Source organism: Cyprinodon tularosa, unplaced genomic scaffold (genome assembly GCF_016077235.1).
Source record: "Cyprinodon tularosa strain WSP-4 unplaced genomic scaffold, ASM1607723v1 ctg102, whole genome shotgun sequence".
Classification (NCBI taxonomy): Eukaryota; Metazoa; Chordata; class Actinopteri; order Cyprinodontiformes; family Cyprinodontidae; genus Cyprinodon; species Cyprinodon tularosa.
Genome location: NW_024037805.1, coordinates 564945 through 587453, shown reverse-complemented (window position 1 = coordinate 587453; position 22509 = coordinate 564945). Strand labels below are relative to the sequence as shown.

Here is a 22509-nt window from a genome sequence, read left to right as displayed (position 1 = left end):
GACAGAAAATCAGCCCAACAGAAACACCAATCAGGAAGTTAATTATGTTTTTTATTTACTGCCGCAAATGTTTTCAGCTATTTGTTAGTCACAATATACAGATTCGACATTTCATCACTACCATAGAGTTGTTTTATGTGAGAAAAATTCCTAAAAGGATATTGGTGCTGAGGACTTAGGACAGGCAGCGCTGGGAATGAGGTCTGGCTCCATTTCCCCGACATTCTGATTAGTGATGTGGGAAGAACCCTCCCACTTGTTTGGGTTCCTTTAAATCAATAAACTGATGGTAGGCAGCAGCAGATCAAGAATGAAGCAACGATCTGATATTATTTTTTTATTTTTCTGCATGCCAAAATATTCTAGTAGCATGCCTTAAAAAGCTTTGTCTCATTTATCTTATAGCAAATAATACCAAAAGTACCAATAATGGTTACCGTTCTTTGCAAAAACAGAATATATTCAGGTAACAAAAAAAAAATCCCATAAAAATCATTTTTTTCTTCTTCATAAATTAAAGTTGATTTCATACATGCAAGTTCTAAAATGACTCAGCAGAATACTTTAAAATGTAACTAAGTAAGTAAACAGTAAGTACTATTTATTTATGAAGTTCTTTTCAAAGTTAAAAATCACAGTGCTATACAAAAAATAAATCCAATAAAACACATGTGAATGAATTACATACAGTAAATGTATAAAAAAATATAAAATCCACAATGTAAAGTTTTTTAAAACAACAATATTTTTAATTGAGTTTTAAAATCGACCACACAGTCGACCATACAGAGGGACAGAGGCAAGTTATTCCACAATCTGGGCTGTTTGGGGCGTAGTAGTTAGTAGTATGGCAGTGGAGTTTTATATAATCTGCTTTTTTGTTTGGTGATGATTTATTGAAACATGAAAACAGAATCACTGTATTCATAGTGCGATAAAATAAAATCATGAATATAATTTCAAGATCAAGAGTATTTAAGTGTTTAAACATTTCTGAGTGTTAGGCAGTAGGCTAATACATAAAGAGGGTTCTGCAGTCGATTTATATTTTTTGTATTCCCTGCATTGTCAAAATTACTGACGCCAACTGGCAGTGGTGTAATCAAAGGGTCATCTGTTCAAACCCCAGCTCTCACTGCCGATGCCGTTGTGTCCTTGTGCAAGGCACTTCACCCGCATTGCCTACTGATGATGGTCAGAGGGTCCACTTGCGCCAGTGTACAACAGCCCTGCTTCTGTCAGTGAGCCCCAGGGCAGCTGCAGTGACCATGTAGCTTGCCACCATGTGTGTGAGTCATTGGGAGACGACTGAATGGGATGTAATGTTACCATATGGCACTGCATATTATTTTGTGTTAAAATCTGACAAAAGCCAGAATTCTTCATTTGTATAAACTGCATATGTCCAACCCAATAAAATGCATTTCTTAGTCCACATTAGGAAAACACAATTGCAATACATAAAACTTTATAATTTAAATGTATTCAATATAATTTTGGCTCACATTAAGACATGTCATCCTTCTTGATGGGTGACAGACTGTATGGATCAAATTATTAAAAGGAAATAAATATTTTCATATACTTTGACACAAACCTTTAGCTGTAGTATATTGTGAATATTTGATTAGAATGTATTGCTTTAAATTTGCTAAAATTATAAGAACTTTACTCTTGACGTTTTTGTGTGACACAACTGAATAATACAGGCAGTATAAAGTTACTTAAACCGAGTCACACTAATAACCATGGTTGGGACAAAATTATGAACACAATCCGGCAGTCTTTCTTAATCACACAATAATCAGGATAATCTTCAAGCTATTGTTTCTTGTAATTCAAGTCAATGTTGGCAGATAATAACCTGGATTGTCGAAAGATCGGAGTTTTCAGTCTCTCAACTAATCCATCTTGAAAAACTCTCGCTAATGCGTCCGTCTCGTAACAACCAGCGAGTCGGACCAGCAGTGTTTTTTGAGGCAGGAGATGTAGGAATGACAACAGTCAGAAGGGCCTTGCTGGGCATTACAAACATGGCTACGCTGGAGGACTCACCAGTCAATTTAGCTAAAATAGCGACAATTTCAAGTTTAAAAAAGGAACAATGAGAAGCACTCTGTGCATTTGTGGATGTGAAAGATGTCTGCGCTTTTCTTCCGATGGGATTTGGAAAAAGTTAAATTTATCAGATTAGGAAATGTCACGATTTGCTGCTACAATTGGCTAAAAGCGTATTTTGGAAGGCGGGTGCTAGCTGGGACGTCAACCAATCAGCTCCAAGTATTGTACTAAACTCCTTTTCTCGGACAAGCTGAACGGCAGCCATCCCCGATTGACAACGTAGAACTCAACTCACTTCTACACATATCAATCTGGCTACTGCAAGGTTAGGCAGGTAAATGTTATCAGCTGTGAAAGAAGATTAAAAATTTAGTATTTTGGTGACAAAAGGTAAACTTTTAACAGAAAGAACCTGATTTACTGTTAGTGTTTTCATAGAACTTCAACAGTTGAGTTAATAATTCATTCGAGGCGAGGGGGTGATTGATTTTTCCATCATAATAATGTGATGCATTAATTTACCAAAATGACTGTAACTGATACATTTTCTGTTGAGAGGAAATATTAACTCGAAGAAAAAAACTTAGTAAACACAACATGTAATGACCCATATTGAAAAAGGATTCTTTTACACTTGCTATGAGACTAGAGCCAAAAACAGGATATGGGATGAATTGAATTGGCCAAACCACTAAAGGAAATATCTCAACTAAGATCGTGGACAGCAAATTTAATTATATTAGGTACAAGCTTAAGTAACGCAGCAGCTTTAGTATATCACCTTTTCAAACTGTTTACTCCAAGCTAGTGAAGTTTTGTCCTTATTTAGGTCACCATTTGTCTTTTTTCAGGGGCTTCATATATCAGACATCTCTCTTTCTAGCCCAGTAACAGGCCTTCTCTGTTTTAAAGAGCTCCTAATGATGACACAAAGAACTTTACTGTCATCTAAGTTCCGCTTATCAATTGGCTCAGCTAATTGATGCCAATTTTAAGCAATGTATAAAACCACAGGCCCCACAATCTCTTATGTGAAAGCAGCCTTATTGTGCCTTGTAATATCATTGTAGAATGGCTTTTAGTGGGTTTTACAGGCCAACACACCATCATGAATAACCGTGAAGCAGGAAGAAAATGATGCACTGCTCGGATCAGATGCAGAGGAAAACAGCAGTGAATATCCGTTTTTGTGGTTCTTGTTTGCAGGAGACTGACCCATTCCTCTAAGTTTTAAGTCTTTTGTAACCTTTAACAAGATTTATTTCACAATAGCCTCATATTTACTAACAAAAAGGCACAACCATGTGTCATGGTGGAAAGGCTGTGTCTAGGGCAGGGGTGGGCAAACTTTTTGACTTGCGGGCCAGAATGGGTTCTAAAATTTGACAGAAGGGAGCATTTGGACAAGCAATGTCATTAATTAAACCTGGGGATTGAAATGTATAAAAAAACAGACAATTTTCACGACCATAAGGCGCACCGTACTAAAAGGCGCAGTCTCAGTTATGTGTGCCATTTCTGTATTTAACACACACATAAGGCGCACCGGACTATAGTGCGCGTTTTTTATATACAGGTACATGTCCTCTACTACCTTTACATACCTCTACTGCGTATTTAAAAATACAGCGGGGGCAAAACTGAGTATGATTGTGCTTTATTCATGTATTTATTACAAAGTATTAATCAAACCTACGTGCTGGCCTTGAGACAGACACATCGCTGATGACACAGCGCTGTGATCACTCCTAAATTAACTTAAAATTTTGAAACCTGCCGACGGAATATGTTCGCTTTTATTGCCGGTATCCTGGTGCCTGCAGTTTAAATTATTTAGATGAAAAACACCTGCCAGCCACCGCGGTGAACCCGGAGGCTGCCCAGCCTAGAGGCTGCTGTTGAAGGGATTTCTACTGTCAGTGCACCGCTGGTTTGTGGGGGTCTGAGCGCCTCCGACAGAAATAGATAATCTGGATGAACTGACTGCAATTATGAAGTTTTCAGGTGGACTTTCTCACTTAAAAACATATTAAAACTACTTTATTCCCACTGATCACATCAAATATAGCTGCAAGATTTAGATTATTTAGATGAAAAAACACCTGCCAGCCGCTGCGGTGAAGAGGAGGAGACCCGGCCCAGAGGCTGCTGTTGAATTAAGTTTTCAGGTAGAAAAATAGAGCGGGAGCAAAACTGAGTATGATTGTGCTTTATTCAAGTATTTATTACAAAGTATTAATCAAACCCATCAAAGTCCTCATCCTCTGTTTCTGAATTAAACAGCTGCGCTAAATCAGACATGCCAATTTCCCCTTCTTCGCTGTCAGAGTCACTTTCCGTGCAGCGCGGCTCCTCAGAAATAATGCCTGCTTTTGCGAAAGCTTGAACAACAGAGCCAGCAGACACATTAGTCCAAGCATCAACAATCCATCCGCAAATGGTGGCGTAACTTGCCCGGCGCTGCCTTCCACTTTTCGTGAAACTGTGGTCTCCGTCTGTCATCCATCGCTCCCACGCCGCTCGCAGCCTTACTTTGAACGGCCGGTTCACACCGATGTCGAGCTGTTGAAGTTTCTTTGTCAGACCCCCCGGGATAACGGCGAGCACAGCGTTCATTCAATCACAGATTAACAGCATTGGTGATGCGTGGAAAAAACCACCTGGTCTCCTCACATAAACCTGCCTCAGCCACTCTTTCATCATCTCCTCATCCATCCAGCCTTTTTCATTTGCCGTTATATCATTTGTCATCAGAGCGCTGTGTCTGACTCGCTGTCAGCTCCCAGATCAGCTTCTCTGATTGGTTGATGCGGCGCTTCCAGCAGCAAAACTTCAATTTTTCCATCTCGAGCAGCAGCAGCGCGTTTCCGGCGCGTCAGATAAACGCTCCCGACGCGCTGCGCCTGCTGCTCAAAACGTGCTGCGGGACCTTTTGCTGCGCCTATACGCGCGTCAACCGTTGACTTTGCATGTAAACTCGCTGCTTCTGCTGCGCCTGCTGCGTTCGGTTCACACCGATGTCAAGCGGTTGAATAACAGCGAGCACAGCTTTCATTTGTTTCACCATGTTTTTCACATCAGCTGTGAGATGGGCACGCATGGAGTCACAGATTACCAGAGATGGTGATGAGTGGAAAAAAACACCTGGTCTCCTTACATTCACCTCCCTCAGCCACGCTTTCATCATCTCCTCAATGAGGAGATGAGGAGTTCTGCATGGTGCATGGTGGTCTCAAAAGTCGCAGTTACAACACACATAGGGCGCATCGCACATTTTGAGAAAAAAAAAAAAAAAGATGTTTATGTGCACCTTACAGTCGTGAAAATAGGGTAATTTGGACAAGTTCGGCGGGCCGGATTAAAAAGCCTAAGGGGCCGTATATGGCCCTGGGGCCGTAGTTTGCCCATGTCTGGTCTAGGGTAATGTGTGTTGCTACTGTAACATAATTTGGCTGCAAACCAAACAGTAAGCTCTTTTAGTTTTTGGACTGAATGGATGAAACATTCAAAGCTTGTGGTATTGGTTTATAATCTAATCCTAATTTAAACTTTTCCACAGCTATATATCTGACCTTTCTAGTGTGCTCTTCTAATGCTTGTCTTTGACCTAAAATCTCTATAAACCACAAAGAGGTTTGTGGTTGACAACAGGTACTGTAACAAACTCTAATGAGTAGAAATACTCATTATTCTCTATACCAGGGGTAACCAATTAAAAATCAGCGGGGTCCAAATACAGAAAAACATCAAGCAGTAAAGGTCAGGAGACATTTTTAATTAAAATCTGTTACTTTAAAACAAATTTTAACACTGAAATAAAAAGCATGTTTTAAAGCATCTATGTTATACATTACATTTTTAAATAAAAATATATATAAGAAAAAGAAATCTGAAGTGTTTTTTGAAGTAGAGAAAAATCGTTCAGTTTGATATATAGACAATTTCCTGATTCACATATTTTATAAAACGCCTGAACTTTTTTTTCTTTATTTTTTCTGTCTTAATGAGAACAGTGGGCTTTAAGCTGCCCTGCAAGGCTTTAAACCTGGGTTTGAATGGAGACAAAGCCATTCTAAAGCACATATCAAGGTGCTCATTAATGAGCCTTGATCAATATCTATTTCTGACTATGGTCATGGTGGGGAGTCCTGCTTCCCTGCAGTAGGTTGAGCTAAACATACTCAAAATGTGCAGGGTCACCTTTGAGCATGCCATTTCACTTTTCTTTCACTAATTCACTGCAGCTTTTTCAGCAGTCCACACATTCCTTGCTCTCTTTTTCTCATCATCTTCTCCTTCTTTCCCATAGTCCGGCTTGCCACAGGTTTGCCTGCTGTGTCTAAAAGTAGCTAGCAGCAGTGACCCAAGCTGACACAGCTGATTGGTTAATTTGTATCATGTGTAGCCTGGTGCCGGACGCTCCAGACGGCTTTACCATATTAAAAGGAGAAGCAGTGCAAGTGAAGTTAGACACTGTCGTCGGACAACATGCAGTAATTTATAAATGTTTTAAATCAGGTTGGGTCCGGATTAGCCAGCAGAGGGTCCGAATCCAGACCACGGTCCGCTAATCTGTGACCTCTGCTTTATACATTCATGTACTGTATGTGGGGGTATTAAATGGCCATATTTGTGCATGCATCCATATGTATGCCACTATGTCTTTTCATAGGTTCTTACATGAACACTTTCATTTCTTTTTATTTTTTTTTGCAGTGTTGCTGACCTTTGTGTCTGATGAGGTATCTGCCGAGGACGATGAGAAGGCAAAGCAGGATGAAGACGATAACTGCCACAACCCCACCGATAACAGCATGGTCCACGTTCGGAGGTTTCGACAGGGCTGTTGTGTCTTCAGGAGGGAGTGGGGGGGGGGGGGGGGGGGGGGGTTAAGAGAAGACAAGAAGTTAGGACCCAAGAGAAGGGAAATTATAAACAGAGCATCGTGTAGTATGGGCACAACAGGAAGAGATAAAAAGAAAACAGAGAAGGGACAAGACGGAGTAGAAGAACATGTAGAAGAAGCAGAGGAAATTCTAATTGGAGAAAGGAAAAACAGGACGGAGGGAGAGGAAAATAGACGAAGGGGTTGGTGGATGAATATTGGTGGAAATAGAAGACGGGTGATGAAAGGCAGCAGAAACCAAGCGAGAGAAAATAATAGGGATAGAGACAGAGAGAAGGCAAAAAGAAAAGATCAGAACATGGGAGTAAAGAAACATGTCAGGATATAATACCCACTGTGGCAAAGCTTCTCAAGACAAAAGCAGGGAAGTAAAAAAAAAAAAAAAAAGGCAAAGCAAAAGAAACTATTTCACCATCCTTATTTAAAATTGTTTGTACCTAACTTGCAAAGAAATCTGCATTTTACAGCATTTTGAGTGACTGGGAAAATACATAATTATGTTTAAAGACTCCTTTCGAGCTGTAAATTTACCTGTTTGGTTTAAAAAATAATAGAGATTCTATTTCTTTAGCGAATTAAAGTATTGGAAGTCATATAAGAATAAAGGCAAGTTCTTTAGGAAAACTTCTACACTGCCAAAACAACCAGAATGCTCAGACTGATGCAAAGGCATGAAAATGTTTCTGATATCAAGTTCTTCAAAGGTTTTCACTGTTGCATTTTCAAAGCAGCAAAACTTTTTTTGACAAAAGTAGATGCAATCTAATATTATAACCTTTCACCTAATATGATATATTTCAGATAATAATGATTTAATCCCCTGTAAGTTATAAAGTAGCTGATCAGAAAAAGACTTATTCCCTGAGTCTTTGCTTGCTCCAAATAAAAAACTTCTTCAAAATATATATTTAAAAAAATCAATTGTCAAAAAATATGCTGTTTTCCTTCCCTGTGTAGTAAAAAAAAAAAAAAAAACTTTTGGCAAAAACGTGAAAGGGCATCATATTCAATTTTTCAGGGACCAGATTTAAGGGCGGTTATGATTCTATCCAACTAGAAACATGGTTTGGGATCTGGAGGTCTGTCCACCTTTCTCCAGCAGAGGGCGCCCTAGGTCTCCTGGAGCTGAAGCTGACTTCCACACCTGCAGCTCGTTTGCTCATCAGGAGACCAGCATTTAAGCAGTGGTAGAGCAACACTCCAGTGCCAGAGTGTTAAGCCAGTTACGGTTAGCAAGCCTGAGCCAACCAACCTGTCTGATTCTCTGACTCCCCTGAAAGCCTGAACCTGAACCTAACCAGTTTTGTCCTCTCTGCTTCCTAGGAAGAACGTGACTGAACCCTGGAACTCTGGAAGAGTTTCTCAGCTGAAACCAGCCTGTCTGATCTCAGAAGAATCCTGGAAGATCAAACTGTCAGAACCTGCCTGCCCGCTCTCAAGAAGAGAACTGGAAGAAACTCAGATCTGAACACTGCTAAGTCTGAAGTCAAGCCCTGCCTCTGCCTAGCCCTCTGCCTGCCTTCTGCCTCTGGACCCTCCTGGTTCCCTCCCTCTGCCGCTCAGCCTAAATCACAGAACAGGTACAGACCTGTATTACTCAACAAACAACAGTTTTTGGATCTCAGCTAACCGAACTGTCCCTCTCTGCAGAGAACCCTGTTGTGACCAGTCCTGGATCTGTTTCCCAAACGTCAGCTCTTTATTAACATTGTGTTTTCAATAAACTGTTGAACTTTTCCCTCTGAGTCCGTGTGTGTTCTGCATGTGGGTTAGAAACCTTGATCCCAACATGACAACATGTATCACTTTTTTTACAGAATACAAATGTGTATAACTATAGAATATTTTTTTATGTGTTGCATCCAAGCAGTAATTTGAAAAGCTGCTACTGATAGTAAAAAATAATAATACTAACACTACTAATACTATTAATAATAATTGCAATAATGAAAAAAAACAATAACAATATTAGACTTTGAATATTATATGTTTTTGTTCAGATAGACAAAGTGTTCCTGAGTAGAAATATATCTATTGCTTTCTGTATATTATTTCTCTTTTTTTTTTTTTCGAAGAAAATTTCTAGTTGTGAACCATGTCAGCAGTAGTTTATGTACAAATGATAAAGTTTCTCCCGCTAATCCCTGAATAACTGGGATTTATCACAGATTCATGTCATTTAGCCAACAAAATTAGAATTTGATGGTTATTTATTAATACCTGTTTTCTCCCCCAAATAAGTTGCTACTTAGAGCAAAACAATTTGGTTTAGGGGAAAATGAAAACATTTTTTTTTTTGCCTGCGTTTTCTAGGCTGTACAAAATCCTGGGTGTTTGTAAGAAAGTCCCTCAGACAAAATCTATCTTAAAGCAACACTTTTTCTATTTATGGGACAAAAAAACGGGAAATAAAAGGGAAAAGTTGTATTCCACTAAGGGAGCAGCTGAAGGAACAAACAAAAGGAAAACAGAGAAAGGTCACTGAGAGACCCAGTGAGATTACAGTCAAGTGTCACGGTGGCAAACACAGATAAAATACCAAAAGATGGAAAAAATAAAGGGATTAAAACCAGTTGATGTGATGAACACCCAACTTTGCAAGGAGTAGCAGTTCTCTTTCTTAGAGATTTGTAGGGCCTGACAAGAGCTAACCGACAGAGAGCTGGAGAACAATGGAAAAGCTTGAAGCGTGTGGTGCAAGGAAAAGACAAAACACAGTAAAAGTGGAACACACACTCTGAATGGCCAGTGTGGAGGTGAGTGGGGCATGCTGACGAGGCGAGAATAAGAATGAGCCAATAAATCCTTCTGTCAGCATCAAAGAAAAGCAGACAAGACCCAAGAACAACTCAAAGCCAGTGCCTGCAACACCCCACGCTCCCATACTACACTGACACACACACAGGAAGTAGAACTAGCTCTAAATTCTTAGTTTAATTTAGGAGGTCCTGCTGAATATTGTTTCTTGAGCAGATCTTAGAGGGAACACCATGAGGGAATGGTGTTGCCTTGTCTTTAGATGTACGCCATGTGGGTGGGGCAATGAAAATGTACCTTTCTACTCTAGAAAACATTTGTTTTCTCATCAGAACATAAGAAGGGCAAATATGCAAAATATAAGTAAGATACAGGTCACAGAGTGATCAAATTTAAAAATGGAAACTAAATGTTATAAAGATTCAGTAGACACAGATTTTTTTTTTTAAATCAAATTCTGGGTTAATGAAAAGCATTAACTCAGTTAATGAGAAAATCGTAGGGATGCACGATATAATCGGCCCCCTATCGGTATCGGCCTGTATCGGCCTTAAAACTGAATATCGGACATCGGCCACCCCACTGATATTTAACCCGATATTTGATCAGCTTCTGAGTTTCTAAAGTCTTCCTCAAAAACGTATTTTTTACAGACTAAAAACTTCTAAAGACGAGGGAAAAAATATTGATACATTAAAATATCCAAATATCTTCATATGCTGATATATTGCCATTTAAAACACCATATCAATCTCTTTTACTAATGAAATATTGCGATATGTCATCGTTATGCTATGAAATCCCCCGAAAATTCCAGAAATTTTGCCATATTTTTATATGTTGATATATTGACACGGTATCGATCTATTTTACTAACAAAATCTCACAAGAATTATATCACGAGAGTTTGTAACAGAACGATGAAATTTCACGATCTATTTCACGTAAAATAGATTGATACTGCGTTTTTAAAAATTGATTTGATATCAGCATATGAAAATATATTTGAGTATATTATTTTTCAAAGTGTCAGAAATGAAGAATAAAACTGCTATTTTCAATGACTACTTATTTTTGTCCAGCTTTAACATCGGTATCGATATCGGTTCTCGGCTACACGAGTTTTAAAATATTGGCATATCGGATATCGGCCAAAATCCCAATATCGTGCATCCCTAGAAAATCTAAACATTTTCAGTTAAGAAGCTTACTGGAAAAAAGTCCAGGTTACTTCTGTGTCTGGTGGTTCTTCAGGATCTTTTTCTGTCTCCACCAACAGTCCACCCTTTTCTAATCTAACCCAAGCCATTGAATTTTTCTTGCTTTCACAGAACCGTCCTTTAATATGCTCCTATACATCATCCTGAGATCAGCCAGCTTTTTTTGTAATGCCAGTTGTGGCTTACCCTCATTGTGGACGATGTCAATGCCTGTCTGCTTTAAATCTGTGGGATCAGCAGTCCTCTCCATTATTGTGCTGGCCATAACCACACTTTTCTGCCTTATGTAATCTGGTACATTTCAGAGAAACTATGTTTTTCATTACCTCTAAACCATAACCCTTACAAAAACAGATAAATAAAAACTTTAAATATATTGCTGAGTTATGAATTTACATATGTGAATTCCCCTTTGTGAATTGAATTACCAAATTCAAATCACTTTTCCATTATAGCCCAGTTCAATAAGATGCAGATGTAGTTTGTGTAGGTGGGGTTTTTTTCCTCTTTCTAGTTAAATGACCTTGAGCAACATTTTTTCTTCTCCCGAAGTACATTAGACAGACAGAAACAAGACGGCATCACAGACAGATAGATGCACAAACAGGAGGAAGAAACACATACCCACAAAAACAAGTCACTGCTGGAAAGAGTTATACCTGTTGAGTTGCGTGCATCAACTTCCCAAGATGAGTAGATGGATAGTTGAATATTTAGATGGAGGATGGATGGATGGATGAATGAATGGATGGATGGAGGAACAGATGCATGGAAAAACAGGAGGAGTGCATGTTAAGGTCAGGGGTCAAGGATTAGGGATATCAATAAGAAGGAAGAGGACAACAAGAAAAAAAAATGCATGAAATAGCTGCAAACACCCTCAAAAATCCAACGTTTTTCCATCTTTTTGTGAGTTTTTGTGTTTCTGTTCATATAAAACAAGAATCTCTAACAGCTATGCAGTTTGTGTGTTAAAGCAGAAAATACCAGTGACTGTACTGACCCCCCCGCCTTTCTACTCCATGACTAAGCATCTTGTGAAAGTGCAAGAGTGGAACTGGTTTTACCTGTGAAAGTGTTAACTCCGTTCGTCTGGACGGAAACTGAAGGGGTCTGGGATGTAAGGGAAGGAGTCACAGGTGATGGGGGGAGGGAGGAGGAGTCAGGGGAGGAGGGCAAGTCAGGGAAAAGGACGTTGGAAAGGGTGGTGGTGGAAGAGGGTGGGGTTGTCAATGAGATGACAGACGTCAAAGTGGAGGAGTCAGGGGAAAAGGTGGAGAGGAAGTCAGGGGAGTCTGACCCTGAGCCTTGGAAGACATCAGGGATGGAGGAGGGGATGGGGGAATTCGGCAGAGGGAAAAACGTAGGGGTAGCAGTTGGGAAGTAGGGTTCATTGGGATCTTTGTAGGTCAGGTGGTGGAGAATAAGTTACAAGGCAAAGATAGATAGGCAAGCAAAGCGCAAAATAAAATAAAAAATAATAAAAGAGAACAGACCAACATGTAGAACAATCACATCACATCAACAGCCAGGGAAAAAAGGCGCAATAATGTGCAAAAGCGGTTTGGTGGTAATGATTGCACGGTTGGATGAGAAAAACAACAAAACAAAACAAAAAAGAAAATCAGAAGAGGAAAAAGATGGACGAACAAGCATTGCCACAACAAACAACAGAAGAAATAGAAATAAACGTATGATGAAGAAACGTAAAAGATCCCTATCAGTCCAGTTTCTTCCTCTCTCCTCTTACCTTGAACGTCAAGTGTGTAGCTTCCACTGCCCTTCCCAATGTCGTTGCCAGCATGGCAGATGTACATGCCGTTATCTGATTTGTTGAGCATTGAAAAAGACAACAGAGCTCCTTCTGCTTTGGCCAGTGGGGGGAGCTCTCCCTCCACCTTTTCCCAGTTGAAGATGGTGGGCCTGAGAAGATAAAAACAAGAAACATGAGCTAGTTGATATGCACATTCTGCTAATAAAGTAAGCAAGCAGTGGAGTGAAAAGATGGATAAAGACAGAGAAAGGGTTCAAGGAGAAGAAAGAAGAGAAAAAATAAAGATAAGAGCCACAGATGACAGGAAATAACTGTATATATATATATATATATATTTTTTTTTTTTTTAATCTAATTCTGTTTGATCAATATTTCATTTTACAGATAACAGAAAACATGCCATTTAGCAAAAATTGAAGAATTGTTTTCACTAACAGAATCTTTAACTGTGACACACATTAGACATGGTGCTTTTTTGCAATATCTCGACACAGAATCTATTAAACCAATCTGCCTTCAGAGGTCACATAGTTGGTTAATTCATCTGCCAGGCTGTTTGTGTTGGTTTTATACCCCTCTTTTAATTGAATTGCAATTATTCTGTACTCTGCCATATCCTTCACAAGCCTTTAACTGTTGTTTCATGGGTCAACAGCTGAAATAAGAACCTCTATGTTAGATAATGTAGGAGTAAGATGAGTATACCATAAATACCAAAAAAATAAGTGGAATGACACCCATGGAAACTCTGGAAGAGCAGCAGAGATCAACAACTCAGGTAGAACATGTTGGAAACCACAGTGTAAATCAGTGCCTTACAAATCCAGTCTGTATGTACAGTAAGTGTGGCAAAAAGAAAACCATATTAGAAAGACAGACTCTAAATCACTCTCATCTGCAGTTTTCCACAAAGAAATAGGAGATATAGTAAATGTGTAAATGAAGTTGATTAGATCAAAAATCAATATTTTTGGCCAGCATGCAGATTATACTGCAAGGTGTCCTGATGATAACCATTAAAACAAATTTTTTTCTCAAGCAGGACTGAAAAGCATGTTACTGTAGATAATAATATGTATGAAGTTAAATTAAGGGTAGTATTCAAAGAAACCTGCTTAGAAGCTTAAAACAAACGTAAGACGAGGACAATATATCAAGGCTATTATTGCAGCACAGACACAAATCCTAAAATTATTTTGAAAACTTGTCCATCAATGTGAATGTTCTTAAGGTATTTTTGTGCAAAGCTAGAAAAACCCCAGCCTGATTAGTTACATAGAATTTAATGAGAATAACAAAAAAAAAACATATTTTTTTTGTTTTAATCACCCTAAAGAGATTCTGCAGGTATGGATGCATATGCAAGGCTAGACAGGATTGAAAGAGATGGAGTTAGATGTTTGGCAGCAGACAGAATGATGATGATCAAAAAGACAGAGGAGTGCGCTTGGAAAAGAGATGTAGGGAGAAGGAGACAACGGAATCAGCATTTCAGATCTGCCCTTGTTAGAAAAATCCATTCAGCGTAACAGATTGTATATGAGAGAGATAGCAAGACGTTACTTGATAAAAGAATCAATTATGCAAATAGGAAAGTCCTTAAGCGCTGTACAGTAATTACAATTACTGCAAGTCAGAATCAGGCACAGAACTGGATGTCTTCCACTGATTAGAAATATGTACATAAAGGTGCAATCTGTAGACGTAAAGCTTTTAAGTGAGCATTAGTCTCCTCCTCGTTATATTTGCAATTACATCAAAATAAAAAAATAAAATTAAAACTCTTCCTTGCTCATAATTAAAGCTGCATTGTGTAAACCAAACAGCAGTTCAGTCCCTCAGCACTTGGCTTCGCTTTGTTAGTTTTGCATTCACTATAAGAACACAAATGCCAAGGAGGAGCTTGCACACTCAGTCAGCTCTCCCAAGACAAATAAAAAAGATTATCCAAGCATTATGTATTTAAAACAAGTGCGTCTGGTTACCTGCTATAAAATGTAATCAGCTGCTGTATTACGTTTCCACTAAATGCGGCATAATATGCAATTAATTCAACAATAACTGCACATTTAACTGCTGTTGCTTGTGTTCTGTTATTAAATATAATGATAATATGCTTTAGTAGCGAATACAGGTCAGAGCACAAGAAACCTGTCACATTATGCAAGTATAAAATCATATTTTCAATGGATATAAAAACTGCCTTTATGTGAACATTAGCAAGCATTAATAAACATTTGATTAAAGTAATGAATAGCTAGAAGACATTTTTATTGCAACTATAGCACCACTGTCAAGAAGACTGTTTCAGTGTTTTTGTTCAAATAATGTGATTAGTTTGTTTTTTATTAAATCATTTTTTATAAAAAACTCTAATTTGAGTATTATATTAGTAAACTCTTATATTTAGAACAGCTTTATTTAATGATGAGATAGGTTTTTATAGATTTACAGACAAGACTTTCAATCATATTATCTAGATATTATCTTTTAACAATAGATGAAATATATTTAACACTATCAGCTGTATAAAGATGATTTTTTATTTTTTTTGGTAATAGATAGATGCAGTAAAACTGTTTTGAATCCATTCGCTCTCAGCAATAGTTTTGAGGCTCATAAGGCAGCAGGATTCAGCAAAAGAGCTCTGATGCTGTTACTTCCTACCAGGCATTAAAAATCCAACAGTGAAACTCAGTGGTGAAGAAAAGGGAACTGAATCTGTTTGATTTCTAACGTCAGACATTTTTCTCTGTACTCAGTAACAGCAGAAGGGATCATTGTCACAATAATATACAACTTTCATTTTATCTCCTTCCTTATCTTAAAAATGCTCTATGCCTATCCTTAGAAAAATACTGCTTTAAGGGCCAGGATCAACAAAAGATGATGTGTAAATATTTACTTTGTATTTTACACTTTAAGCTTAATAAAAACACAATAAACAGCAATAAATGAATGTTTTGATTTTTTAAAGTAGTGAATAACACAAAATATAATAGGAGTTATAATAAATATTACAAACCTATAATTAAAGATGATATATTTTTTTAAATAATAAAATAGAAAAAAAGTATAAGTCCCAATTGGTGAAAGAAGCAAATCTTGCCCCGAATTGTGACTTTAGCTTAAACTCAAACATAATCTGGATCCTTACAAAATGCAAATAAATGATTCTTTGGCATGAGGCACATTTTCCATCAAATCCGTTCATATGTTTTCAATTGATCCTGCTAACAAACCAACAACGTTCCTTTTTTTGTGTTTTCATCTTTAGTAAAATACCTGCAGACTTTTTGAGTCTGATGCTGAAGCTGTCAACAGTCACTGCTGCCACCCTCTGGTTTAGTGGGGAACTGCTTGTTCTGCCAAAGATCCCTATCTCACAATGTTAGAGAATCTTTGAAAAAATTCTGCTATCCAGATTAATATTTGGATCATCACCAAAATGTACTGGCTTTTTCCCTTCCATGAGGGACCTCTGATAAAATGTTTTCTAAAATCAATCTATGAATTTTCCTGTATACAGATTAGGGGTGGAACGGTTCACAAAATCCACGGTTCGGTTTCGTGGTCACAGTTTTCCGTTCGCTTCGGTATATGTTGATTGTTAGTAAAATCTATTATGTCTTGTATAGTACAACACGTGTTGCACAATGCTTGCACACTGTTGAACTTTTATCCACAACTTTCTTTCCGCCGTCATCGTAGGTCACTCTAAATGCAAAGCGGTCCCATACAGCAGACCTATAAAGTGCTGCTGGCGCGTCTTCCAACTCCTGTTCTTTCCCACTCGCCATACCCACACAATTCTCCACAACAACTGATTTTTTTCTGCTACACCCGGCTACGCTGCTTAGCTTCTTCTTCTTCTTGTTTACTACTGGTGGTTGGCTTTGGTCTCATTACTGCCACCTTCTGCTCTGGAGTGTAAACGCTTCGCCTATGAGAAAAAGGAGCACCGCATGAACCGAACGCAACACACGCAAACCGAACCGAGACAGTCGAACCGAACGTTTCGGACGGTTTTCATAAACCGTTCAATCCCTAATACAGATACACAGAGACAAACACAAAAAACATAACCTACTTAAAATCACTTAAAAAAAACACATTTGCATATAATTTAAAGAAATGGGGATGTTTAAACTACCTAAACAGACTGTTCAAATGAGATGAGTACTCATAGTATTAGACAAGTTTAAAGAGAATCATTTGCTGGTGAAGATTCTCACTCATCCTGGTAATAGCCATTCAAAAAAAGAAAAAAGTTTTAAGATGTTTTGCCTCCTATCTAGGAAGCTTGTTCAGTTCAAAATGAAGGAAACAGCATTGAGTTCAAAGATTTATAGAGTGAACCAAAAACAAAGCCTTGTTTTGGCTTAGAAAACATGCAAATTGAACCTGAAAAGCGGGCCCACCCATTAGGAATGGGGGTCATTTGAGTTCTTTGTTAGCCTGCAATAACTGATACCTGTCTATGTCTCTGAAAGGGGAGCGTTAAGAGGGGGTTGTTGGCCTGGCTGAATAGGCGAGGTGTATTTTTCTTTGAGCCATACCTTATGCCAGCAGGGATCAGCTGAAAACTTTTGATATGAGTAATATATGTATAGCATTGCATCACACGCTTTTGTAGACCATTCAGGAGTGCAGAGATCATTTTTTAACACCTTACTTCATTATGTTGTAAGACCCCACTCTATGCCATTTCATGTATATTCATATTACTTACAGCATTGCAGCATGTCTTGGAAAGTAAATAAAACTCTGCTTTTGCCTTGCCTAATGAAGCCGAACATTTAATAGGCTAATCTGAACAGCAGTTCAACTGCAGACCATCAATTTGACAAAAGCAGTTTTAGCCCCATGCACTGAATTTCATACATATTGGCACATGTAAATATTCCCTCCCTAAAGCATACTGTACCATTAACCTCATTAATATTTATCAAGTATCTGTTCTCATCTGTTTGTGCACCTAAAAACAAAAGAAAGAGCAAAATTGTAAAACAAATGCAAGTTGTTTATTCCTTTGCATTTTTGATGTGGCTCATTGCATGGTACTACATTGACATTGTTGACAACTGGTTCGCTCATAGCTGTCAGTAGAGGATGTTGACGGGTAAGAAATGACTGCAGCGAGGAACACCGGTTGATTTATCAGAGAAACCTTTCTGTAAAATCTCTGAAATTGATGTTATGTTAATACACCAAAGGCTTTTACAGTGTGTGATGTAAGGGACCCAACTTATACGAACTGCTGAAAATGGAAATTTACAAGAAACTGCAGAGTACGCTCCACAAAAACGCGATCAACAGGAGCGGATCGAGAAGGGTGGCCACGAGATCATGGCTGCCCCAGCCGACCATTTGCCACCCCTAGCAGGTGATTTTCCGTTCCCCCTGGGGTGTAGTTAAATAGCCCTGGAACAAGCAGTTCTCCTCTAAGCCTGATGGTGGCAGCAGTATCACCATCATGTGGAATTTCTTACTTTTACATTTTAACACTTGTATATTAACTAAAAATGGAATTAACCGAAGACAAGAACAAAGACAAGGACAAATGCAGAATGTTTGCTCTTTTACAAATTTGTTTCTAGGTTTTAAAGGGGACAGTTCTTCTCTGCAGTCACCTAGGAGTCTTCTGTGTAATTAACCAAAAAAAAACATTGCTCAACCCATTTAATGTTAATATTATGTAGAGACCTAAATTCCTTTAAAAGGCACTAATATATAAATATGTGCATAGCTTTATCAGCAAGGACCCTAATGAAAAACTGGTCTGTCTTCAGTGGTCTATTTAGAAATTAAGATGTTGTGATCGTTCGTTAGTTTATTTTGATCAGTTAAATTTGACCATAAGATGTTTCTGGTGCCTATCGGTTTTCGGCCGCCCCTCAGTGCTAATAGTCCCCTGCCTGGCCACACCTATGAATATATTCTGGAACCTCCAATGGGGTTTAGCAAAAGGTTTCTGAACTGTGGAAAACTTTTGCTACATTGGAAAATCAATAATATTATTATTAGCTCTTTTGTTTGGTGTGTAGATTTTCTAAGAACGCTAAGCTTCAATCTAATATGGCAGGCTGCATATGGTTTCTGTCACTTAAGTAAAATGGCATTGGCTTTAGCAGACAGAGAAAGTGCTGCTGGAGTTTGTAAGAGGGCACTGTTTGAGTAACTTGGACAATGATATGAAAACAGGAGATTTTATTTAAAAAGAAATTTTTCAAAAATGTTTTAGTGATTTTATTTTTTCACACTGTTTCTCTAGCCTTTGAAAGCCCCTGTTAGCTGGACACTGCAGATGCCAGCTGAGAGCCTCTGATGGATGAGGAGTTGTTATCTTACTTGAAGTCTGAAAATAAAAAAAACGCCTCACCTAAAATCACACGAAGAAACTGTGGAAGAATCCGGTCTTGACAGGCAAATTAAAGGAGTTAGGAGGAGTTTTTCTATGAATGCAATGGAGCAGGCTGGTGAAGCATATTCTTTTTTCCTTCTCTGCTGAATGCATCCCTCCCCCTTCTTTTTTGCATTGTTAATTAAGCCCAATTCTATTTCTTTCATTCTTATCTCTTTTTTTTCTTCCAATTTTAAATATCTTCCCTTAATATCCAAACTGTCAGGCTGACCCAGTGAGACGCTCCTCTGATCCAGCTGCAGCTGGGATGGGTGGGGGACATGGCTACACACCGGTGCAGCAATGATGCTGCATTTTATGGTGCAAATCCGCACCATATAAAGATGACTTTTGATCAGTTCTGCTTTACAGTAAATCCCTTTGGAAATCTCCCACATCTTCCCTTAAACAACACCTTTGCTTTGAGTTAATTATTGGATCTGGATCTGATTGGCTGAGATGTCTCTGGCCCACTGATGTCCTCTACAGAGGCTCATGAGCATAGGGGTTCTGCACAGTATCTTAGTCATTACTAGGACTCCACCGACATCTCAGAGGTTGTTCCTGAATTCAGCAATAGCTACTTGCTCAGTTTGAGTGTTACAGCTCTAAGTGCACAGATCACCACTGACATACCTCTGAGGCCTTTACTCTCTATTACTTTCAATTTCCTCTGAGCTCTTGGTATTTCTTGAGCTTCTCACATTCCTTCTTAATGATGCTGCCAATTTGGAGCTGTCACTACTTTCTTTGCTTAGTCCCTGACTACAATGTCTGGCTGCCCTTGTATTCTATACTCCAGGCTTGGCTGTTACACATGCACTTTTTCTTCTATGTTTTCTCCTCCAGTTTTTCTGTACTTTTTTTCTGCATGCAAAACAGTTGGTGGCAGCAATGCTCACTTCCAAATCTATGAAAAAGCTTTGTGCCATTTTCATAAAATGCAATCAATGCTTCAGTGAAAAGCATTATCCAAAGGAAGCAGTCTAATAAAGCAGAACTGATAATAATAATAATAATAATTGAACATCATTGATTGCACAATGGAGTAATTCACTTCTGTATCTTAACCCATCCCATTGAGGAGCAGTGGGCTGCCACAGTGCGGCGCCTGGCGAGCACTCTGGAGTTAAGGGGCTCTCTCAGGGACCCAGATTGCAAGCTTTGGGGATCAATCCGGAAGCTTCTCAAGGCACAAGCGCATTTCTCTAAGCACTAGGCCAATGCATACTATGTTGTTAGGAGAGTATTTCTTACATACTGAAGGACAAACACAAACGTGTGTCAAGTAAATAATTTCAATTAAACGTAAGCCTGGAGCTGTGATGTAGTTCCTGTCAGCCATTCTAGATAGTTGCTGTTTTCTCCTTGAAAGAGAAAAAAAAATCTGTTTGTCAATTTAATTGTTTTACATCCATTACACCATTAGGTGCCTTTTAGCAAGTATAACAGGTGATTCATTACTATAAAATACTCTATTTATATCTGGAAAAAAATGGATGGATGGATGGATGGATGGATGGATGGATGGATGGATGGATGGATGGATGGATGGCAGACAGACAGACAGACAGACAGACAGACAGACAGACAGATAGATAGATAGATAGATGATAGATAGATAGATAGATAGATAGATAGATAGATAGATAGATAGATAGATAGATAGATAGATAGATAGATAGATAGATAGATAGATAGATAGATAGATAGATAGATTGATTTATTGATTGATTGGTTTAATTTTTCTTCTTTTTTTAGTTTTGAGGTTCTGTTTAATTAAGAATGAAAAACATGTTTTATTTTAATGTCATATGTCATTTTTTAAAGCCTGAATGTGATCAGGGTCTTGGAACTGAAACTCATCTAAATAATGCAGCAAGCACTGTAGGAAAAGCTAATTTGAAGCACTGCATGAAGATAATTATTTCATTATCAGGAGAAAGCATATATACCAAGAGGAATAAAGTAGGTATCACTGCAAAACTAGGGGGTTTCTCAACGTAACCATCGACAGTAAGAGTGATGTAAAGCATAGGCAGCCATGTCAAAAAATAATTTATAGCTTGCTGTAATCTTATTACACGCTTTCCTGCTGTTTTCTAAAGCTGACCATGACCTTGAACACTTACAGATGCTTGCATGAAATAGGTTTGAGTTCTTAAACTATCTTGGCTTTAAACGTGTTAAATGAACACAGAACAAGGAGCTTAACTCGTAGAATGACTAGAGGAGAGGAAATGTGATTAGATTATGAACACTTGTTGGCTGCGTTGATCATACAGATACGAAATATACTGTGGAGCCATGTTCTCTCAGCCTTTTCTTTTTGCTGCTGGGTCTCAATGAAACAGGAAAGAATTTGATATGCTTAGCAATTCTGTTAAATCTAAAACGATAAAACTGCTCCAATAAAAAAAAGAGTGTGTATAGGGGAATGGAGTGTGACATTTATTGAGCCTGATTGGGCAGGGCAGCCTGATGGAGCTGAGTGGCTGGGTGTGTCGGAGGAAAGGTGTTGTTGCAGTGATTGGGTTTTGACTGACAGCTGCAGGGGCGACCTGTATCTGATTTGATTGGACACTAGCTCATCCACACGCAGCGATTCACACAGCTGAGCATGTTACCGTCCCCTCTGGTTTTTTCTATCTCACACACACACACACCGACGCACACACTGAGCTCTTCTTGTTTTCTCTCTCACTGCCTGTCTTGGTCATTTGTTGCTTGTCACCATCTTTCTGTCTCCCTTCCACCCACACATCGCTTCACTTCACTTCACACTACCACCCCTCTTCTTCTCTTTTCCCCTGCCGATTTTCCCATTCCCTTCTTCATTCCCTTATTTTTTCAATAGTCCTCTCTAAAACTTCTTTATGCACAAAACATTTATATACTTTGCAGAGGATGTCATCATTTGGATTTCTTTAAAATTTCACCTAAGTGTAGGCTACCAACACGGAATATATGTTTTTTATATTTTATTTCAATAGCTAAATTAAGGGATATGAAAAAAAGTATAAAAGTATTCAAAGCCATAGAAAGCAGGCAAAGGTTGCATAATAATAATGACATTACTTCTCAAACACCGAACTGAAACACAACAAATGTCCACCAAGTCAAGTTGTAATAATGGCCAAGCCTGCAGGTTAAATTTCACTTATATACTGCAAAAAATTCTAATCTACATAAGTCATTTTTTAATAAAAAAAAAAGGCATTTTTTCTTGAATTGAGGAAAGAAGTGAAACCTTTTTGTCTTATTTCACATGTGTATAAAGTAATTATCTTATACTAAGAGTGAAAATACTCATCCCATTAGCAAACGGCCTCATTTACCTACTCAAAATAAGGGTAGATACCTTAATTTAAGAAATTTTTTACCTATT

The 22509-nt window shown here is 38.3% G+C and overlaps 1 protein-coding gene across 4 annotated transcripts in view; it reads right to left on the bottom strand.

Moving 5' to 3' along the window:
* cadm3 (cell adhesion molecule 3) overlaps positions 1–22509 on the bottom strand; it is a 185440-nt gene that overhangs the window by 5558 nt on the left and 157373 nt on the right. Inside the window, exons 8-11 of one of the 4 annotated variants that reach the window (XM_038279259.1) lie at positions 12695–12867; positions 12012–12344; positions 11604–11624; positions 6788–6913 (exon numbers count right to left, since the gene is read on the bottom strand). In XM_038279259.1, the coding sequence (XP_038135187.1) occupies positions 6788–6913; positions 11604–11624; positions 12012–12344; positions 12695–12867 (653 nt within the window). The remainder of the gene's footprint in view (positions 1–6787; positions 6914–11603; positions 11625–12011; positions 12345–12694; positions 12868–22509) is intronic. The other 3 variants (XM_038279267.1, XM_038279275.1, XM_038279283.1) reach the window with 3 other exon arrangements.